Genomic DNA, 24,645 nt, shown 5'->3' with positions numbered 1-24,645 from the left:
TATAGTAAATGGTTCCGAGTTTGATTTTCGGATCTTCCATAAAAAAGCATTTCTGTACAGCATTAGGTTTTAGCCATTTAGGCAATATTCCTGGTACTTGTGTCACTAACCTAACATTTTCAATTGTTATTAAAATTTGATTATCACGTCCCATGTCTGATAATAAATATTTCATTTCTATCACCTGAAAATAAAGATCATTAAATTATAAAAGCCAAACTGTGGCAGTTATGTCAGGGCTCTTGATTTAATTTATTTTTATATACGACTAGCCAAACTTCTCTTATGTTATGAGCTATAAATGTACAAAAATACATGTGCCTACAATCACCCATTCTAGAGTAAATAATTTTTTAATATTTAAAATATGTTTTAAGCTGTTTTTTTTTTTTTTTTAATTTGCAATCAAATGGTCTAAAACTTAGAAACGTCAATTTTAAGGGAGAAGAAAACACAATTTTAAGACCTATATATAGAACTATAGCATGACATAATATAATTTGTCAAAGTAGAGAAAACTATAGTGTGCTTTTGGAGAGGTGTCCTTGAAGGTTTATAAAAACACTTAATAGTACTTATAGCATTGTTTTTATTTTATAACTCTTGCAAATTTCACTCAAATTAAATTCATAAATGATTACAATTTAATGGTTATAATCTGATTTTCTTAAAAACCAAACATTGATAGTAATAATTCTTATATTTTTGCAAAAATTTGGCTTGTTTTTGCTCAAGACAAAAATTTGTCTGGATATTGCATAGCATTAAAAATTACATACACAGCTTACCAAAATACAGATAACTAAATTGCAGGATTATGATTTATTAATTTACAAAATAAAAATCCCTATTCGTATCACTTACAAATATCCCTAACAAAATGTACAATACCTATATATTTTTCCTCAATAAAAAAAATGTTTAATCAATACTGTATATTACATGAACTAATCTTGATTCTACAAAGGTATACTGTGGGATTATTTTAATATCATTAATAATAATAAAATTATGCATACATTTTACAGAATTAAGATTGATCAAATGAATTCAACATACGATTCCTAGTGTGTATGAAATCATAACTGCCAAAAAGTGTTATTACTGTCACAGATAATAAATAATAAAACACTATTTACTAACTCTACCCCGACCAGTTTTACTAACCCTTTTACCCTTAGGGTGCTGCAAATACTTTGTGGTTGCATCACTGAACTCTGCCAAGGTTACATTTCTTGCTATATGCTTTTCTCCATATGATTTATATGGAGGGTATAGGCTCAATTTATAAAATTCAGAGTCATAATTAGATTTGAATCTAGTCCAGGATGCATTAACCAAAATTATGTTACATCTATAGGCTACCAAGAAACATTGACTTGTTTTGAAGAAAATTAATCAAAAACAAATGTGTACAATTAAATGCTAGATATACATAAGCAGGCATTAGTTCCTCCAAAACCAAAAGAATTCTTTAAAGCTATCCTTCTCTCATTTTGCCATTTTCCCATAGAATTTGCAACTATATTTAGACCATAACCTTCTTCACAAACGTTATTTAAAATTAATAGTTGGAGGAATTAAGCCATAAAAACAAGCAAGGGCTGTAAAACATGCTTCTAAAATTTCCAGCCGCACCTAATAAATGTCCATGAGCCCCTTTAGTGGAAGATATTGCAATGCCAGGCGAATGACCTTGAAATAATGATTTAATTGCTTTTAACTCAATAGCATCACCCAACTGAGTAGAAGTTGCATGCGCATTAATATAAGTGATTTCTTCTTTTATAATGTTTGAATCCGAAATTGCCCTTTCCATGGCAAGTACAGCACCTTTACCCTCTCCATGCGGAGCAGTTAGGTGTGATGCATCCCCAGACATGCCATAACCTAAAAATCTCACCATATATTTGTATTTGTCTAGCCAATGCATGATTTAACTCTTCTAAAACTAAAATAGAAGAACCTTCACCCATAACAAATCCATCTCTATCTTTATCAAAAGGCCTTGAAGATGTGGAGGGATCATCATTGTAAGCTGTACTAAGTGCTCGTATTCTACAAAATCCAGCTAAGGATAATGGACTAATACTCGCCTCAGCTCCTCCACACACCATTACATCGGCATGCCCATTCTGGATGAGTCTAAATGCATCGCCAATTGAGTGAGCACCTGTCGCACAAGCAGTAGAGACAGAATGGTTTGGTCCTTGAAATCCGTACTTAATACTAATCTGTCCAGCCACCATGTTTGTTAAAATCCTAGGTACAAAAATATGGTGAAACACGACTGTACCCTAAATTCAGAGCTTCCCTAGTTTTCACAAATATGAACCAAATCAGCCATACCCATTCCAAACACAAACGCACCAGTCGATTCCAAAGATTTTTGTGTCATCTGGTTTCCATTGGGCATCCTGTAGAGCCTCTTCAGCAGCTAACATACCAAACAGTGTTCCTCGAGACATTGTCCTCCTTTCACCTTTTGTAAAGTATTTATTTACTATGTCTTCTTTGTTTAAAGTCTCCTCACTTACAAACGCTGCAACTTTACATGGAATTTTTATATAATCATTATTCTTTATTTGAGAAATTCCACTTCTACCTGCTAAAACTGATTCCCAAGACAGTTTACTGTTGTGACCCAATGGTGATATCATACCAATACCTGTGATGACAAACTCTGCGTTTCATTTCAACTCACTGAAAAATAAAAATCAATTATAAATACAGACGTATATAATGATATTTTCAATTTAAAAACTCAACATAACCTCAATCGCCTTTATTTATACAAAACAATAACAAACTAAACTATCGACCATCGATTGATCAATTATAACTATATCGATAGTTCGATAGTCATGAATCTACAGTCTGTACTAAGTCATAAAGTTCTCACTCGATTCCAACTAAGACTAAACTACAGCAGTTTCTCAACTTGAAGGCTCTTCTGATATTATAATATATACGTTATTAACACCACATTATAGTTATCTTTATGTTAAAATAATGAATTGTGTATTAAAACCCTTTTTTAAGAAGGGTTTTAGTTCAAGATTCATTATTCTAATATATAATATAATATTCATTTTTAATTAACACGAGATAAAGTATCTTTTAAGTTACAATTTATTGCGTGTTTGATACAGTAATTTAATACAGAATTTTGTATAGGTGATTCAATATTTTCACTTTCAAATGGACTCTGCGAGGTATATGTTTGTTTTTAATAATCGGTATAGTACCGTTTTTAAGTGCGCTGCCTCAATAAAAGTTTTGACACAGTCTCTGCTGAAGTTTTACTATAATACAGAAACTCTGAAAATAGTCGTGTAGACAGTTTGAGGACTATCGTCCTACTATTCACTACTGACATCATATCTTATCAAAGGTTTATTTTTATTTTCTCGGTTTATAGTAACTTTCTTATTGCAACTCAGTTAATATACCCTTATATTACTATCGAGTTTATAAAAACACGAAATGTCGAGGTGGTAATAAAAATACAAGTGCAGCATCACTATGTTGTAGTACAAATTTACTAAAGTACTGTAAATTTCATTGCAGAAGTAATTAATATTTTGTTGCTATTTATAAAATTACCAAAAATTTAATTCGACGTTAAATTATATTAATTTATCAGGTCTCTGTGTTCTTATATATTTATTATTATACTTGCTGCATTGTAACTAAACTATACCAATCTTGATTTATTACAGATTTATTTTGTCATAGTATTTGGGATTTCACGTGAATATTTAAATATACATGTTTACTAATATCATATAATAAGTAAATATAAAATTAGGCATTATGTTTTTGTCTGGCATTCATTAGATTTAGGTATTTTACTACATATGGAACACCCGAGTAAGTTGAAGGGTTTTCTACAAAAGAAGAGAAATTAAATACTATGTTAGTTAACGGGCCTTAGCCAGCGTATAGAAATGCACTACAACAATGTTGATGTTTAGTTGGGGTTTCATAAGACCAAGGTTTTAAATCCCCATCAGATTTTTTTCTGGGTATATACTTGGTTAACGACGCTATTTATTTCAAACTCTGTATTGAGTACAACATTATAAGTAACTATAAATATTGCTGCTCATCGCCAAATCCACAATATTAAAATCTTTGCCACAAAGAATAAAAAAATCACTTTGCTATAGACATTCAAAGATATGACTTTTTATGAACGTACGTAAGATTTTGACGTCATCTTTTTTTACAGTGCCGCGTCTACCAAGGGGATCGTTTTTATCACATACTCCATCAATTCAATTCCAAGCTACTTCCGTAGATATTGCAGTATTGCAACAATTTATTGGCAACACTGTTTTCAAAACGTAGCGGAAACACCGAAAACAGTACTCTTCACTAATTTAGCCTTCAGCTTTTCTGCAGGCTGTGTTTTTTACAGTGCGATTCACTTGGTTATTACTTATTAGGGATTCCAAGTAATCGTTTGAGGGGAAGGTAGTGGAGACTAGAGTGATGAGTGAATAGTTCTTGAAGAGTCAGGCATTTGGTTGTTTTATGTTTGAGGATGTGTCTGTTCTAATGTCCATAAATATATACTACAAAAGTTAATATAGATTACTCTGTTAAGGGTGGTTTCAAAGTAATGGTAGTTTGTGAATTCTTCAATAAGAAACTTAATTCACCAATTATTCTAGGTAATGGAAGCTTTTACAAAAACTAAGGAAAGTCGTACCTTGTGGGGTTCGATTGTTTATCTGCAAGATAGTAAGTACTATACAGTATTCTATCCATGTTTTATGTAAAGAGTAGTCCCTACAACATGTTATCCCCCTGAGTGGGCACATGTAAACACATTTATCATTCTGAATATTGTTAATGGGAAATTATGTAATAATTGCTTCTGATTTAAAAATCAATAAAAGTTTGCCTATTCTTACCTGATGAACAGAAAGCTCTTAATCAATTAAAAAATGTTATGCACTAAACTATTGATGTTTTCCCACATTAACACAGTGTTAGTTGGTGGAGTAAAACATTGTTCGATAAGAGAAGAGTTTTTATTACTGTATAGCACAGTGAAATTAATTTAAGCCCCAAACAGAGCCTCAGATGCGTGGCAGCATATCTCTTGCTTGTTTTCTACTTAGAATCAGTCCAGATAATTCAGTGGGTTCTTCAGATGAATATAAAGGCTCCATCGATGTGAGCTAAAAAGGTTTGAGACAAATGTGACAGTTGGCCTGCTACACAACCACTGGCTTCAGTATAATAAGTGGCCATCATGAAAAATCAAATCATTATCATTGACTACTGTAACTGATATTTCGAACTGAATTGTGCTATAGATATTTCAAATTACAGTATAATTTGACTGTTTTTTATCTCAAAAATTAATAATTAAATATGAACAAAAAACTATCTAGACTACCTATGTATGTTTGTAAAATGTAACAAACTAAACTGTGTAACATTTAGTTGTTACTGTTTACTATTCTGAAATATATATATGTGTTAAGATAAACCACTGTACTTGCAGCCATTACTTGAATTACCATACACATGATTTTTATTTGTTTGAATTAAATTCTGTGAAATTAATAATATGATACTCTACTCAAACAGTACCATTTAAGTTAGTTACATTTTACTGTTTTAGAAGATAAACATATTCTGACACTGGTGTAAAACATGTACATCACAGTTGTACTTGCTACCAAATATTACTCAAATATACACATGATTGTACTTTGAATTAATTTGGAAACTGATGCTGTTGAACTGAGTTACGTTAATAGGTTTTGAAGATTGTATTATAGTGAAATTATATTTTTATATACGTAAAAGAAATATATGTATTTAAGATTGTAGAAAATGATAATACTTTAATTTTTATAACCATACAAAACAAACTTCTACAAAACGATAGCCGGCTGCAGTATAATAAGAGGCCACCAACAACACAATAAAAATCATAGTATATCCTTAAAAACAGTAAAAATTAACTAAATGTTAAACTGTTTTGTTTGTTACATTTTATAGATATACAACATAACTTAGATAGTTTTTATATAACGTAATTCGTGACATTTTTGTTTCTATACTTTAGATAATCACAAATATGATTCTATTGTGGTGGTGGCCTCTTAGGGTAGGGTCCAATAAGCGGACCCGGTTTTTATATCGAAGATAATATAATCATCGATACCTAACCATAAGCCACTTCGCCAACAACATATCGAATCATAGACTATCAATCGATATAAAAGTAATAACAATCATATGTTTAAATTAAAATGTGAATTTAATGATAACAAATAATAAATGAAACATAACCAAAATCAGGGAAACTCATAACTTTAACTAAATGAAAACAGAACGAAAACGTTTTTACTAAAGTTGTGTCCACCATTACCTTCTTTTTTGCATCTGAAGACGACCATGTTAGCTCCTCTGACAGTTACATTTGTTATCAAATATCACATAATGGATTCTTAGGTACTAACCCAACATCCTGAAGCCATAAAAAACATATTTTATCGTCTTTTAAAGCAATTTCGTGAAGCTTCCTAAGATTTACGGCCATTTTAATACACAATGTTACTTATGTGAAATTTAAAATATTACCTTAATTGTATTATTTGAAAGTGTTTACAGCTGTTCAGAATATAGATTATTTAAGTTGTTAAAAATAATTCATCAGTATCGATTGATTATATTGATGGTTATGATTAAGTAATATCGTTTGCCAATTTCGATATAAAAACCCGGGTCCGCTTATTGGACCCTACCCGCCTCTTATTATACAGTAGCCCAATAAGCCAATCTGCAATAGTATTTCTGCACATGCTGATGTCATCAAATCTACATTAATTTATTAATGTCATGGTGTGGTTTCCGACTAAATGTAATACTAAAATAGACAGTTAATTTATTTATTAAACTAAAGTTAGTGTTTAAAAGAAGTATTCTCAAGTACAATTTTTGTATAGTTGTATTTTGTTTTGACTTCACTTGCAAGGAAACACTATTTGATTTCTAATATTGTTATCCTAAAAATAAAAACAACTGAAAATTATTAATTATGAATATCTAAAGGTCAAATGTTTTAACAATCAATAGTTTAAATATTTCTAAGTAACTGCAGTGACATTGAAGTAATCCATGTGAATACCAGGTAAGGGTAGGGTACGATAAGCGGACCCGGTTTTTTTATATCGAAATTGGCAAATGATATTACTTAATCATAACCATCGATATAATCAATCAATACTGATTAATTATTTTGAATTATTAACTTAAATAGTCTATATCAATAGCTGTAAACACTTTAAAATAATACACATAGGGTAATATTTCAATTTTAGAAAACTACAAGACATTGCTTTGAAAGATGATGAGACATAAATAAAATATATTGTTTTTGTGGCTTCAACATTTTGGACTCGTTCCGAAAACCCCATTATGTGAAATTTGTGGGAAAGAAACAACTGTTAACTGTGAGAGGTTGCAAATATGGTTGCCTTCAGTTTTCCTAATTTTTGTTATAATAATTTGTTTGATCACTATAAATATTAAATTCATATTTAAATTTAAAGCATTATGATTGTTTTTGAGGACTATAGATACTTTTATATCGATTGATAGTCTAGGATTTGAGATGCGAATATTAGGTATCGAAAACTACATTCTTCGATATAAAAAACCGGGTCCGCTTATCATACCCTACCCCCAGGTAAATGATTAATGAATATTAATTTAAGTATATGGAACTAAGGAAAAGAGATTGTAAATGATGTTACCTCTTTTCAGTAGTTCCAACTCCCATAAAGAGGGGAAGCCAGCAGAAGGAGACCACACCAGTAGAAGAGCCTGTGTTACCTTTCTCACGTGAAGGTGACTGTGGATACTCATTAGTAAACGATGTGCAGTTACCAAAAGATGATAGAATATTTCATGCAATTGGAAATACAGACGAATTGTTATGTCATCTCGGGTGAGTAATGTAGTTGGCAGACTTGCAAACTCGCTGGTACAGTAATTGTTTTAAAATGTTTTAGCAAGTTCACTGAAAATACCACTGTAACCACACCGTGTTATGTGAGACCAAAGATTTATTTACCCAAGCAGTAAATTGTAAGATGAATGAATAATATATTTTTTATAAAAATCATAAAACTTTTCCTAATCAAGAGTATTTATTGCCATTGATAAATTTTACTATAAAAATAGGCTATACAAGATTTTCTATTTTATAAAAGATACACATTATAAATACTAACAATAACTAAGTCTGATGCAGTTGCACCATGTCATTGAATTGGTAAATGCTTTAAACGCATTCACAAAAATATTCAAGCTCAAAGGTTATAAATAAACTAAGTCCATTAATACTAAAAATGAAAAAATGTGTTTACTGTGGGTTCTGTAGTATTCAAAGCATAGTAGGAATATTATTTAATATTCACTTTTAAGATAACATTATAGTACATTGTGTGATTTATTATCAGAAGAGTGGTGCAAGATACAAAAAATTATTTCATACCACACCTTAAATCATTGCCAACGTGAAAACTGACCATAGATTCCATCCATGTAAAGAATAAGTACCCTGACCTAGTTCCTAACTCCTAGTTCCTGAACTAATCACATACAAAATCTATATTAATTTTATAACCTGAAGATAACTACTACAAATACAAAACGTCTATAGAACCTACTAATATAGAATCCCAGTATAGGTTTGAAATTAGTAAAGTCAACTTTTATTATAATAATCGCCATTCACAGCGGTTATTTTTGGTACAATATTGATTTTAAGGCCAATTAAAACTTTGCATACACATTCTAGTCATATTATATTACAATCCTTAATCTTGGTTCTCGGCCTATTTTTGAAACTATATTGATTTTGCGGGACAAAAAACTGAAACTAAGTTATGGATCTGAACCTCAAAAATGTAGTGGCCGATTTTATTGAAACATCATTTGCACATTCTAAATATAGTCTCCTATATTTTATTGCAAATCTCATTCTTAGGCTGTGCCTATTTTTGGAGCTATATTGATTTTACGAGCCAAATATAGAAAATGTAAGTTATGGATGTCTGAAAATAGACGCAGTTTAAGAATGAGGGTTGTATGTTTTTAAGGGGGCCCATCCATAGGTTTTTTCAGTACATAGTCCTTAAAATCGAAATAGCTCTGAAAATAGGTGCGGCGAAGAATGGGATTTGTAATATGTAATATTGTAAAAAAAACTAGTTTGTTAAAATTGTCATATGTTGGCCTCCAAATATTTTCCACTATTTTATTATTTTCTAAATTGACTTAAATATTGATTTTAGTTTTGCTATTCTGTTTTCTTGTGCAGTACGTTTTAGATTTGATCCTCTAATGTAAAACTATAATTAGGGACAAGTTTGTGGTGTATCTTCTTGGAAAAATATATTCCTTATAAATAGGATTGTTAAATTTTAAGTTTTTAGTATAACCCTACGGAGACCAACCAACATCATAGACTGTTACAGGACAGATAGATGGTTTAATTCATCACACCACTTCATCATTGGTTTTAGAAATATATTTTTTTATTTGTAATCAATATAAATAAAAAAATCTCTTGGCATCACACTAATTTTATTAGCCATAGGCTCTATGTTATACAAATTTGACCTGCCTGGAGGGTATAGAAAAATTAACATATTTAACAAATCAATATCAATCAAAACAAAAAAAGTGGCAGAAATGATTAAACATGGGCAAAATACCTCTAAGTGTATTTCAAGAACACTATAATAAAAGGAAAAAACAGAGTTTAAATTGTACTGTGGACTTTGTTGTGCTGTAGTTTACTGATATAGAGTTTATTATTATTGATTTTATAAATGAATTACAATTAGTGTATGTAAGTTTGGTAATTCTAAGCAATATATGGGTCAACCTCGATTTTTCTTATATTACAATATAATGTTCCAATAGTCAATTAGAAAAGGAAATCACTAGAATTTCTTGCTGGAAAGCAGTTATAGGGAGCAGACAACCGCGAGAGATTACCTATTAGTGATCAGGGGCACTGACGTGATCTGGGCTTCAAATTTGGAACTACTCGAGTTAATTTTTTTTCTAAAAGAGCAAGCAGCGCGAAGCGCTGCGCAGCGGGCAAGCATCGTGCGTGATCTTCGTATATACTGAAATGATTCAGGGCAAAGGAATGACACAGATTCCTTTACCAGATTTTTACGGAGATTTTGTATTGGGCGGATTATATTGGTTTACTTTGCTTTCCAGCATGTAATTATGTGTTTAAAATTGTTTTACATACATTACCTACATTATATTGTAATATGTAATAAACAATTTATCAGAAATTTTTAATAAAAAAAGGATCACGCACGATGCCTGCCCGCAGCGCAGCGCTTCGCGCTGCTTGCTCTTTTAGAAAAAAAAAATTAACTCGAGTAGTTCCAAATTTGAAGCCCAGATCACGTCAGTACCCCTGATAACTAATAGGTAACTCTAAGCAATATATGACCGTTCTGGCGGTTGCCTGCTCCCTATAACTGCTTTCCGGCAAGAAATTCTAGTCATTTCCTTTTCTAATTGACTATTGGAACATTATATTGTAATATGAGAAAAATCGAGGTTGACCCATATATTGCTTAGAATTACCGTAAGTTTTTTATCAAGACCAAAATTTGTAAAATTCCACTCAGTTCATGACCATTTTTAATATTTTTGCTATGGGAGTGTCTTTAGTTCAATAAGTCAGTCAAACACTAAAAAAGATTAATGTCTTATTTGAGCCATACAGATCAAAATCATTACATTTTTCCTTATTTAAATGTAAAATTAGAGAATTTCCAAACCATATTTTACAGTGATTCATTTATATCATATATGTCCATGATATGATGTAAGATAGTATTTAAGAAATTCTGTCTTCAGATTTTTCAAATTTCTGATGAAAAAGTCTTTTAACACAACTTTTTTGTAATAATCGGAAATTGTATGTAGGCTAGTAATAAAACAACAATCAAGTGCTTTAATAATATGATAATAATGTTTCTTAAAATTTGTTCACAGAGTTGCCCGGGAAAATGCTATAAAAAACAAACATCCTTACACAGATAAACTGACAAGGATACAGACAATGTTAGTGGACATAGTATTAGCCATAAGCAAACAAAGTACCAAAGAAGCTTTCCCAGCAAAAAACACCAAAGAGCTGGAAGAGTGGATTATCAAATATTCTAAAGACTTGACACCAGCAGAAAAATACCTTTTGCCAGTAAGTACAATGCTGTTATAACTGGAGTAGTAATATTTATTTAATACACAGTGCTACAAAGAGTGACTCTGCCTTAGCACCCCCTGCAATAAGCACCTTCATGTTGACGTCACACCTGGGAGGTGTTTATTCAGTGCATTGACACGGTCAATGTGCTGGATTAGCACTCCCTCAGTTTGAATATTACCAGTCATTTAAGAATAATGCAATACTGTTCCAATAGAGCAACCAGAGTGTTAACACCAATGTTACAAAGAATTACCACTTTTTGGATATTTTTATCGTTATTGTTACAAAAATAAAACACTTCTTTTCAAGGATTGGAGTATTCTTTAATAATAAACTTTAACCCTTTAAGGACCAACCGTCTGATTTATCGCCGGCAGCGTACTATGCAAAAAGGACCAGTCGTCTGATTTATCGCTGGCGACGTACTATGCGAAAAGGACCAGCCATCTGAATTATTGCCGGCGGACTTTTCATATTTTTTAAGAGATATTTTAATCTTCTATATGGAATAAAATATACTATTTTTCTATTCCCTGTATGTTTCTAACTATGATATCAAATTTTAAACGTCTTTGGAATCATCAGCTTGGTGAAAAAATATATTTTACGGCCACGTTGCATCGTAATGTTGTCAGGGTACTTTGGGATTATACCGACCACACCCAGACATGAATCGTTATTTGACATTTTGCTTCTACTGATTACTAGATTAGCAAGAACAATATTTCGTCAATATAAAACAGGAATTGTCTTATTGTAAACCCCTCCCCATCCTCAGACAGAGGTCAAAGACGAGCGGTCTAGTAGATAACGTGATTGCAGAGTCTCACCACCCGTTCAGCTGGTGCGTTGCTTTGTTGTACTTCCGTGTTTTACCCCTACATTTCTAAAAACACAAAAATTCAACAAAAACAAAACATTACCTAACAAAAACTAACTTTCTCTTTATTGAAAAACACACAAAACTTGTTTTTATGTACCGTGCAAAAAACTTAAATAATCATGTGATGCCGCGCGGCCTGCCGTAATCGGGATTCTCGAGAAAGATAAGATAACAGCGACAACAATACCGATCACAATACCTGGAAATGCTTGTTGATTGATGGAATGTTAGTTCTGTTACTCAACTACATCGTTTTATAACGTTCTAAGTTCATTGAAAAAAGTTTAAGTTTTGGGGGCATATAATGGAATCTGACCCCATTAACAATTGATAATCGTCGTAAGTTTGTAATATTGTAATTAAAGAGTTGTTCGTTCTATCATGTTTGTTTCTATAAATGTATATTTTTTGTGTTCTTCATACTGGTGGTGTGGTCGGTATAATCCCAAAGTACCGAATAATATCCTTAGTAGCCTATAAGGTTTTGTATGTTAGGCTTAATGCTGAAAAGTGTGTTTTAACCAGTGTTACTGAAAAATTTAATTCATTTACAAAACTTTTTATTTTTTATTCCAGGGCTTTCAGATTTTGTACAGTTATAGAGAATTATGTGTAGAAACTAATAAATACCATTTCCCACAGGTAATTTATTCTTATTTTTGGTAGTTATTGAAGATTAAACTCAATTTTTTTTTATTTGATAAAACAAATAAATCAAATTGCTTTTTGCTATATAATGACTTAAATTTATTTTTTCACAATGAATAATTTAATTATAAACATTTTAAGCCTAAAAACAAATCTGTACAGTAATTAGTTCTGAAGATATGATTTTTCTCTCAAACGCTTGAAAAATCGCACATTTTTAATATGTACAGTTCTTGGAACATGGCCAGAAAAAACGCAAAAATTTTCTTTGCACATGTCAAATTTTAGTCTGGTCCTATAAGGGTATTTTTTTTTTTTTTTTTTTTTTTTTCTTTGGGATATTGGGGTGGATTCATAGTTCCTCACACGTCAACCTGAGCTTATTGTGTGCCCCTTTGATGTTTAGAGGGGTAAGCCTATCTTTGTGCCCTTAATTAGGCTAAGAAGCTTTCCCCGATTACTAGCATCTGGTTCGCTCGAGCCTGGTTTGTTTATCACCAGAAAAGAGCCCTTCTCCTTGCTCCCAGTCTCTCACAGTCCAGTTATTATGTGTTTTTGCAGTCTCTTCAGACATATTGCAGAGTCTACACTCCGAGTCCTCATTTCGTAAACCTTAGAGTGTTTAGGTGTTTCCTGAAGTGGCTGTGTCCAGTGATCAAGGCAATCACTTGCTTAACCCGATCCCTGCCCAGCCCCATCAGCCATCTGGTGAAGCCGGGAGCTAGAATCGGCAAGCAGTCTTTTGCAGAGTGCTTGTCCTTGGTGACTCTGCCACCGCAAGCGGTGTGTGTCTTCCTGGACCATTTGTTTATACTTTGGTAAGCGGCTGACTTGCTTATACCACAACTCGGTTCTGGACCGGTGTTATGGCATGCTTGCTCCGCTTTTGGCAAGCCTGTCGGCGCATTCATTGCCACCTATGCCTGTGTGGCCTGGTACCCAACCAAGACGCACACAGTTGCGTGATCCAAGCTTGCAGAGAGTGTTTAAAGCACTCCCACACAAGCCTGGATCCAATGCTGTTGGAGTCAAGAGCTTTAAGAGCTGCCCTGACTGTCTGACATTATACAGATGTTTCATTCCCTGGTACCCTCTGGTGAGGCCTAGGTTGGCACAGGCTAGGATACCATAGATTTCGGCTTGAAATATGGAGCAGTTCCGACCCAAACTGCCGCAAAGGGCAGTTCTAGGGGATTTGACTAAACACTCCATAATCCAGTTCTACCCTTAATAAGCGAGCCATCCGTGTACCAGACAAAAGCTCTTTCTTATTGTTGGGATGTTATCTTGCGATTTCCACTCATCTCTGGAGTAGAAGTCAACAGAGAATGGCTTATTGATTACGAACTCCGTTCTCATTATGTCGGAGACCATTTCGAGAATAGCGCTTGGGTTTTACAGCTTCAGTGATGGCGCCATGGCTCGTGTTAGACGCGCCATTCCTCCACAAGCCAGCAAACCATCAGCCGATAAGCTGACTTACGCGCTTCAGCTTTTATATGGACATCAAGAGGTAGAAGTCCTAAAGCCACCTCGAGGGTCGCTGAGGGACTGCTCCTGAATGCTCCGGTTACAAAGATTGTGCCAAGCCTTTGTAAGCTTTCAAGCTTGGCTTTGGCAGTTTACCTGATTCACCTTTGTCCACCAGGACTAATGAACCATAAGTGATTTGAGGCCTTACAACTGCTTTGTAGAGCCATAGTGGGCTATATGGGGTTTTACGCCCCATGAGATTCCTGCAAGTCTCCTGGACGTCATGAGCGCCCACTTTGCTTTGTGCAGGATATTATTAAGATGATCATTCCACGTAAGCTTATGGTCTAGAGTCAGTCCTAAATATTTGACTGTCTTTGACCACTCAAGCTGAGTGGATGAGAGTTTCAAGCCTAGAAAGAGACTCTAGGTTCTTTTTCCTAGTGAATGGTACAAACTACTGTCTTAGAGGGATTTACTTTCAGTCCCTCTCCCTGGACACCAGTTGTGTACATGTTGAAGGTTGGTATTCATGGATATCAACAACAACATTTGTATATTTTCCCTGTACCATAAGGACTATGTCGTCTGCATATCCTTGGACATAGATTCCATTGTTAGTAAGGTCCTCAAGTAGACCATCTACTACTAGATTCCACAGTAGAGGTGACAGGATGCCTCCTTGAGGACATCCCCTTGTGGGTGCGATCACAAGCGATTCTTCATTGAGATCGGCCCTGATCCGTTCTGGAGCACAGCATGGCCCTAAGCCACCGGCACAGGGCTGGCTCGAGGCCACGTCGCTGTGCTCCACTTACCATTGCAGTGAATTTGGCATTGTCAAAAGCTCCTTCAATGTCTATGAAGGTGCACAATGCCAATTCACTTGGCGGACAGGCTATCCTCAATCCTACTGACTAGTTGTTTGCAGTGCTGATTCACAGGATTTGCCTTGCTGGTATGCATGTTGGTTGCGATGAAGGGGAGTGTCTGAGAGAACTCCCTTTCTCAGGTGCCTCTCCACCAGTCCTTTCTAATGTTTTCAGTAGAAAACGAAGATAAGCTGATGGGACGAAAAGATTTAGGGACAGGAGTAGTCCGCTCTCCCTTTTTTTAGGGATGAAGACCACCCTGTTGAGACGCCAGACTTGTGGTATGTACCCATAAGCTAGGCTCGCCCTGAATAGTTCACATAGAAGGGTAAGGAGATTCTCCGGCCCTTGTTGAAGCAGGGCCGGAAAGATTCCATCCCCTCCTGCAGATTTGAAAGGGGCAAATTTAGAAATTGCCCATTTGGGCTTTAGAGGAGAGTGACAATCCTTCTGGCAATGGCCCAGCTACCACGATAAGTCTCTTTGGCCGTGAGCCTGCCTCATGGTTACCAGACGTTCCAGTGTCGTCATTCTCAAAGATACAATCAGGGAAGTGAGTCTCAAGGAGAAGTTGGAGGCTATCACTAGACCCGGAAGTGTGTTGACCTCCCTGGGACCTTAAAGATCCCAAGTGTGACCGGTTGGACTTGAGGCTAGTAAACGTTGCAGTCTAGCTGCCGCGCTTAACTCATTTACCTTCTGTGTAAACTGCCTCCAGGAACTTTGTTTTGCTTTTTTAATTGCTAGGCTGTATTCTGTTAGAGCTCTATGATAAAAAGAGGGTTAAACAAAGAAAAACAATATTTTGTCTATATTCTAAGACAAAGAGGTTTAAGTTTTTATGAACTTTGAACAACTTTGTATTCATTTCTGGAAATGATGATTTAAAATTAAATATACTTATGATTTAAATAAATTATATTTTTAAAAGTTTGAATTGCCCAAAGCCATTGATATCTCTTTATTTTGCATTTTTATTTCAGTTGTTTATTTGTGATTAATTTTTTTATGGTATTTAAAATATTAATTCTTATCTGTAAAGATAGTATAACTAATAAAACGAGTTAATTGGCATGATAATGTTTAGCTCCATATAAATAAATTCTTTATTATTTATGGAGTTGCTGTTATGGAGATGAAAATTAGTGAAAATTTATTTGAATTCATTTTTCTTTAAAGATTCAAAGAATTTCTTTGAAAATTCATTAAATGCCTAAAATCCTCCACTATTTTGTTGATAATATATGGAGTTCAAAGTTTATTTTGTTAAAAACTGTTTTCACAAAAAAATTAATAATATGCCATAACAGCCCATTCTTACGTTACCTATAAACTGTGTATTAAATGGCAAACTTTAATGAAAAGAGACCGCAAATGTTATAACAATGGCATTAGAGAAAAACTTCCATGTCATCGTAAGGGGCATTATTTGTGTAATTTATGGAGTATATTGTAGTGGAATAACATAAATAATATGCTTGGGTTATACATTGTTGCTTGCTGTAAAATGCTGTATTATATGGTCACAGTGAGGTAAAAACCATACAACCTAAGTTAGTGCAACTTACTTCACTAAGCTGATAAATACATTACTTGAGATTTTATCTACATTAATAAAACTATAATGAAGTTCGATGGTAAGAACGGCTGAACTGCTGTAGCTATTTCTATTTTTAAATGCTCTCAATAGTCGAAATTAATCTTGTTATGGAGAAAAATATGTATAGATCCTAGAGTTTCTAATGAAACGGAAAATTTCCGAGCATTTCAAAATATAGTGTAGCCTACTGTAAACAGGACAATGTATAGTATTATATGACTTATAGTATATATGGCACCCTTTAGTGTATTACATATATTATTTTAAAACTGCTATAAAATTCAATTTAATGAACAAAATTGTGTATATACGCATGTAATGTACAGTACACATAATTAGGATTGTGGCCCTGAATATTTACAGCAGCTTAAGGAACAAAAAATAGTGACTGAGCACTAACATGATCCAATGAGCCATTTGCTCCGTAACTACAATATTTGAGGAATAAGCAAGCTCAGTGAGCCCATACCATCATAAATAGAACCGAGGGTGCTAAAATAGCTTGTCCATGACCTTTGAACTGTGTGTCATAGTTATGCCCTATTTATTACATTTAAAAATGTTTTTATATTTTTGTACTGTAAGAAATTTGTTTGCAGGGAGGAGGCAAAGTGGCTACCTCATTACATGTTGCACGAGCTGTCTGTAGAAGAGCAGAAAGGACTGTCTCTCCCCTTATCAATGAAGGCTACCTCGACAAGGAGATCCAAGTATATTTCAATAGGTAAGATATACAAATAAGGACATAAAATTACTTGTAGAATCTTTTATAAAGGGTAAATAAAGAAAAATTTACACCTTTTATATCAATTAGAATTAATAGTACTCGCAGAGCTATGATAATATATTTCAATTGTATTTATTAAAATGTGTTTATAAGTTTGTTTAAATTGAAATCTCATCGGTCATATTTTTCAAGACAGTAGAGTCTATCAAACACTCAAAAACGATTGTCAAAAACCCAAACATTCACTAAAGAAATCTAATACTTTTACAAACACAGAGCATATATTGGGGAGGCCTACATTGTACTGTACATGCTTCATCAACCCTGATTTGGTTAATCAGCAGCAGATAGGCTGAGAGACACAGATGTTGTCACCTTCTTCCCACTTATTTTCTACTACTAGAACTGCACTAGAAACATCAGTTATTTTATAATAATAATAATGACAATGTGTTCTCTCTCCAAAGATCCCACTTGTTGAAGATGAACATAGGTGAAACCAAGAATCCCAATTTACTGCCCAATGTGGACTACATAAATATTAATCAAAACAAGAACAAAAATAACAGTCTTAGTTTGTTCCAGCTAGACTATATGTAATGTAACAGCATCATCAGACAAATGGATTGTGCATTTAAAACTAGATTTAGAGAACATTGCCTTTAATATCATGAAGAAATCATCATTCTTCCAATCTTCTTAAAACAACACTATGAACATGATTATTGGTTTTCTTAGTAAAAAAATAGACAAGATGTCGTTTAAAAAAAAAATACTTGCTCGTGTATTGTCACCAATATAGTGAATTTAGATCAAATAAACAAGTCATACAACTCATACATAAAAAATTATATCCATTTCGAAAGTAGCATTTTGTCATTTTTTACTTTTTTCTATGCTATACAAAAAAAGTCTTACGCAAGCTCAATTTGATTGATTGTTTATTTGTTTGATTTAAAACAAAGGCAGTGAAATAAGGTGGAGAGAGGACAGAGAAGAAATGAATAATAGTAGCTAGAGACTCACATTAATTACATGAACGTGGCAGGAAAAGTATAACTGAAGGAACATGTATGAAATTCTTAAATTTCTTTGAAAATTAACCGTATATTACAACACATATAACTATATATAAATCTCTGTAATGGTTTTTCATATTGCAAAAACACCTGGGTCTTGAAAACTATGGATATAAAATCTAAAACAAGTTTTATTTTGTATGTATTGAAAGTGAAACAATTTATACCGGGCCATTGAAGTTGATTCAGTAGTTTGGTATAAACCTGGAGGCATCTATTTTTGGAAGAGTTTTCTTTTCCGGGAATCCAGAAAAAACTACATTACTAGAAAGACCAGACTTTATTTGACTTACTGGGAAAATTACATTTCATTATGGATGATCGGTTCTTGATTTCTGCCTCCCTAAAGGAAGCAATGCAGGCGAGTAAGAAGCAACGCTGTCCCTATCTACTATTTGTGTTCGGCTATATACGTACTGTATGTACATATAAACATAAAAAGTTAACAAGCACTCATGTAGTCCAAGCTTGAATTTAGGTACTATATGAGGGTTGTTTTTCTTTTTTTTCGCCAGAAAGTGCGGAGTGGTGTCCAAGGCTGATCCACTGGCACCAAAAGCCCATTGATTGCCAGAGCCATTTGTGATCAGTACTTTTCCGACGTCACATCTCGGTAGATCTGGCACTTAATCTGAGGTTGGGAAAGTACCGATTAGAAATGCCCCTAGCCATCAGTGCGGGCTTTGCCACCCCACACTTGTGGCAAAAAAATTACTTGAGATAGTACCTAAATTCAAGGTATTCACTCGAATACTAGAGTGCTCATTAAATTTTTTATATTTATAGTACGTACATACAGGGTGATTCATGAAGTTCTCCCCCCACTTCTACAGCACATTGTACTAGTAAAAATAATGAAAAAATGTTATATAAACATAGGTCCGAAAAACGCTTCGTTAGCGAGTTACAGCTAGCGAAAGATTTCGCCTGAATTCCTGGGTAAAGAGTAAAATAAAGCCATACTGAACTTTTGGAAAGGTTAATTAAGTAAGAAATATCGTGGATTTCTTATGTATTTTTACCTGATAAAGCTAATAAAAATAGGTTTTAGAACTGTACCTGTAGTAGTTTTTGAGGGATTCAGGTTAAAATGCAAAAAAATTGGGGCACGAAACAATGTTTTTTTAAGTTTGATGTACAATAACTTTGTTAAATTGGAAATAAATACACAAAATCAACAAACATTAATTGTAGAGAATTTAATTCTGAGAAAATTGATTATAATCAAAGTCTAAAATAAAACAGAAATAAGTACCAAAAAATCGATTTTATTCAGTATTAATACATTACTAGCTGTAAAGAAATACCGTACGGTATTTAGTTAAAATAAAACAAAAACATAAATGTTTGTTCCTTAATGATGAGATAAATTGAGAAAACAAGATTAACTGTTAAATAAATTTGTTTGTAAATAAAAATATCATGTTTTATTACGTTGTATTTTTTTTTTATATAAAAAATGTACATCAAATGTTCGAAAATAAATGAAGCAAACATTTTCCCATTATTGTTTACTAATCATCGAAATGCAGTTTTTTGTTTTATTAATTTCTTAAGTTGGTAACGCACGAATAACAGCTGATCAACAATGGTATTCTGTACTGTTACATTAGAAACTGTGTATTAGTGGTGTTTTGCAAGCTACAGCAAGGAGATCGGGTTCTGTGAATCGTGTTATTAAATGCAATTTTTCTGTGAGTTATAATTCGATTGTTTATTCAGCAAAAAAATGCCTTACTTATTTACATCAGAGGAATACGCTGATATGGTTTTTATTTTGGGTTACTTTAATGGTAAATGCTAGAGCTGCTGTAGAAGAATATGAACTACGTTTACCCTAATAGGAGGATTCCAGATACCAAAACAATTTCAGGAACTTTTCGTTACTCTTCGGGAAACAGGATCACTACCAAGTACTAGAAACCAAATTATGAACGAGCTGTTCCAACTTGATGATGACATTGTTATTAATGCTGTTCATCGCAGTCCAGGTGTAAGTACACGACGTATTTCTGTATAATACATTACTAGTTTTAAGCAAAAATTAATCAGGTTTGGGCCAACCGTACGCACCTTTTTATAATAGATGTTCGAAAATGAGGCCATCCATTATCAATAACATTTTGCAGCACGTTTGTGTATTGCTTTTGTTGCATTTCTTAATTTTTCAGGACTTCCCTGTATCTGCACAGCCGAATTCCATAATACGGGCAATTAATTCATCACGAGGAATTCACTTTTGTCTTGTATACAATGTCCTTTCATCCATCCCAGATGCAATAATCCAATGAAGATAGATCTGGTGATTCTTGGTGGCCAAGGGTGAGGCCCTCCACGACCAATCCAGTGTCCAGGAAATTGATGATTTAAGTAAGCAGAAACGGCACGTGATAATGTGGGGAGGTGCTCCGTCATGCTGGAAGTACAAATTTTGTCTGAGATGTAAAGCAACATTCTCTAACAGCTGCGGCAACTCTTCTTGAAGGAAATGCAAATAGAACTCAGCATTTAGGCGTCCAGGTAATATGAAAGGTCTCAATCAGCCGATTGTGCAAAAGGCCACACCAGACATTGACCCTAATCGGTGTTGAAAGTTCTGTTCCACTACCTCATGTGGATTTTCTTCTGCCCGATGAGTGTTCATTGTGCAAGTTATTGACACCATTCCCGAGTGGAATTGTGCCTCATCCGTAAACAAAATACGCTTGTAGAGTTGATTATTAATATTCAAAAAGTTGCAAAACTCCAAGCGAAGCGGACCATCCCCTAGCTGTAGATGTTGAAACCTTTTGTTTATGAAACGGATAAAATTTGTTTCGATTAAGTGACCTCCACACCGTTGACTGCGAAAACTGCTATCCGCCTAGAAATACGTCGTTCTGTACTTACACCTGGACTGCGATGAACAGCATTAATAACAATATCATCATCTCAAGTTGGACAGCTCGTTCATAATTGGTTCTAGTACTTGGTAGTGATCCTGTTTCCGAAGAGTACGAAAAGTTCCTGAAATTGTTTTGGTATCTGGAATCCTCCTATTAGGGTTAACGTAGTTCATATTCTTCTACAGCAGCTCTAGCATTACCATTAAAGTAACCCAAAATAAAAACCATATTCAGCGTTATTCCTCTGATGTAAATAAGTAAGGCATTTTTTTTGCTGAATTAAAACAATCGAATTATAACTCACAGAAAAATTGCATTTAATAACACGATTCACAGAAACCCGATCTCCTGCTGTAGCTTGCAAAACACCACTAATACACAGTTCTAAACGTAACAGTACAGAATACCATTGTTGATCAGCTGTTATTCGTGCGTTACCAAGCTTAGAAAATTAATAAAACAAAAAACTGCATTTCGATGATGATTAGTAAACAATAATGGGAAAATGTTTGCTTCATTTATTTTCGAACATTTGATGTACATTTTTATAAAAAAAAAAAAATACAACGTAATAAAAACATGATATTTTTATTTACAAACAAATTTATTTAAACAAGTTAATCTTGTTTTCTCAATTTATCTCATCATTAAGGAACAAACATTTTGTTTTGGTTTTTATTTTAACTAAATACCGTACGGTATTTCTTTACAGCTAGTAATGTATTATACTGAATAAAATCGATTTTTTGGTACTTATTTCTGTTTTATTTTAGACTTTGATTATATCAATTTTCTCAGAATTAAATTTCTCTACAATTAATGTTTGTTGATTTTGTGTATTTATTTCCAATTTAACAAAGTTATTGTACATCAAACTTAAAAAAAAAAACATTGTTTCGTGCCCAATTTTTTGCATTTAACCCCGAATCCCTCAAAAACTACTACAGGTACAGTTCTGAAAACCTATTTTTATTAGCTTTATCAGGTAAAAAATACATAAGAATCCACGATATTTCTTACTTAATTAACCTTTCCAAAAGTTCAGTATGGTTTTATTTTACTCTTTACCCAGGAATTCAGGCGAAATCTTTCGCTAGCTGTAACTCGCTAACGAAGCGTTTTCGGACCTATGTTTATATAACATTTTTTCATTATTTTTACTAGTAAAATGTGCTGTAGAAGTGGAGGGGTAGAACTTCATGAATCACCCTGTATGTATTTAACCTACTTATATAGCCTAATAACAAATATTAGATAGGGACAAAGTCACCCCCTTCTCACTAACATCACTTCCTCTAGGGAGGCAGGAAGTATTGTCCATTCATTTATCTCTCAATTAATAGTGTAGAGGTTGGTTTTACAACTACACCAGTATGGATGAGTTACATATTACTAGTTGATATCTTGAAGATTTATACCCTTTAAGCGTCATGAAAAATTTAGACCTGATCTTTGATAAAGTTACAAATTTTTTTAAATTTCCAATGTGTAAAGTTAAATTTATTTTCGTTTCTGTATGTCAAAATAGAGGTTATTTAACGGTAAATAAAATTCGTTTAGCCTTTTTTGGATTACCTAGGATAATTTTTAAACTTTTGAGAATGAATATCGTAGAATAGCAGTGTAGTTGTCACTAATATTTTTATAATTTATTCAGTAAGTATGGGAATGAAACACAGTTTTATAGATAAACGTATACTATATTACAAACCAATAAAATTAGAAAAAAATACAAAAAGTAGACAAAGAGTGTTTATTTAGTGGCGGGCTGTCACAACTGACATTCCACGCGTCTCCCGCAAAGCCACTGTTATCGCGGTGGACTTTGAAACCTTCTTATCGCTCGGCAACGTGTAGGACAGCCTTGCAGGGCTTGAATTATGTTTCTTGCTTTGTGATAACATCCTTATGACCGTAGTAAAATATTTAAAAAGTTTGGGGTTTTGGACCAAGTAATTGCTCAGAATTACCAAATCTTCAAATTCCGAATCGTCTGGATAGGCCATTCACACGAATAATGGTTAAAAAACACTAAATAAAATACTGGAAAACTGCTGTATTTAATATTAATAATTTACTTTAAAAAGAATAAGAAACAACAGAAAATTAGCGATAACCGAAATTACATATGCGTGTACCGGACGCTTTCTCACTAACAACTGGCTAGATGCCTTGACGGGAGGTCCCGTCAATGACTTTGTTGAAAGGCGCGGGGGCCACGCCCGCTAGACAGTGTTTGGCCAATTAGAAGCAAACTGCCACTTCCCATTGTAACAGAATTCGAGGCAGGGCAACCCGTCTGTATGTCGCATGACGACTAGGACCATCTAACAGCACAAAATATTCAACTAACATAGCAGTAAGAAAATAAAGAATGCAAAAACGCGGATCCACGGCAATAACGTTTTGAGCTTGTAGTGGCCCTCCGCGGATCCGCGTCCAATAACGGCTGGAAAGGTTAACATGTTTGAGTAATATTGTAGGACAAAAATTACCACTAATTTGTTGAATTCCATACTGTACTTAGTATAATTTGTTACAGGTTAGCAGACCTTCTCTTTACGTGGGCAAGATATGCAGCGAAGAGAGATGAACGGTCTGAATCTGTATACACACCCAAGTCTGAGTCGAAAAAGAAGCCAGTGGAAGCAAAACCAGAACCTAGTAGCTAAAAACAAATCGTAAAACATCAGTAGAAGAATTTAGTTAATAATCAGTTAGGAGCAATAGCCTAACTAATAAAGCGGTGTGTTCATTAATAAATGCTGTGTAGTGTGTCGAACATGGCTGACTTCCTAGGACATAATTTAATTTATTATTTAATGTTTGTAAATATGTTTATTCATTTGTTGTTGTATACTTTACTTTGAATGTAATTAACAATATAGACTGTCTGTAAGTAAAATAAAAACAATTTTTTCTAGTCACTCGTTTTTAATTATTTTGTTTCTCTTACACCACAAACCATGTATAATATTTTAAAGTTGTACCTGATTTTCATTCATGAAGTTCCTGAAGAATTTAAACTTCATTAATTCAAAATGGGTAATCCCAAAAATCTATTCTTTGTTTGAAGGTTATTTTTGACAATTGAAGGATTGTGAAGGAAACAGGATTTTTCCGGACATTTGCCATCATTCAGTGAAACAAGAAATCAGTAACACTACGTTTTGAGATCTGCAATCTGATCTCTTCTT

General features: G+C 33.6%; 1 protein-coding gene and 1 pseudogene across 1 annotated transcript; one reads left to right on the top strand and one right to left on the bottom strand.

Moving 5' to 3' along the window:
* Positions 1-1,018: 1,018 nt before the first annotated feature.
* LOC124373913 lies at positions 1,019-2,673 on the bottom strand (annotated as a pseudogene).
* Positions 2,674-3,860: 1,187 nt separating this feature from the next.
* Positions 3,861-24,130, top strand: LOC124373917 (corrinoid adenosyltransferase-like). Its single transcript, XM_046832229.1, has 5 exons — positions 3,861-3,873; positions 7,798-7,978; positions 11,068-11,272; positions 17,357-17,481; positions 23,991-24,130. The coding sequence occupies exons 1-5, from the start codon at positions 3,861-3,863 to the stop codon at positions 24,118-24,120; spliced, it is 654 nt and encodes a 217-aa protein (XP_046688185.1). The 3' UTR covers positions 24,121-24,130.
* The last annotated feature ends 515 nt before the right edge of the window (positions 24,131-24,645 follow it).

Source organism: Homalodisca vitripennis, unplaced genomic scaffold, assembly GCF_021130785.1.
Source record: "Homalodisca vitripennis isolate AUS2020 unplaced genomic scaffold, UT_GWSS_2.1 ScUCBcl_6660;HRSCAF=13969, whole genome shotgun sequence".
In the NCBI taxonomy this organism is placed as follows: domain Eukaryota; kingdom Metazoa; phylum Arthropoda; class Insecta; order Hemiptera; family Cicadellidae; genus Homalodisca; species Homalodisca vitripennis.
The sequence above is the reverse complement of the archived record's forward strand: the minus strand, read 5'-3'. Positions and strand labels throughout refer to the sequence as shown.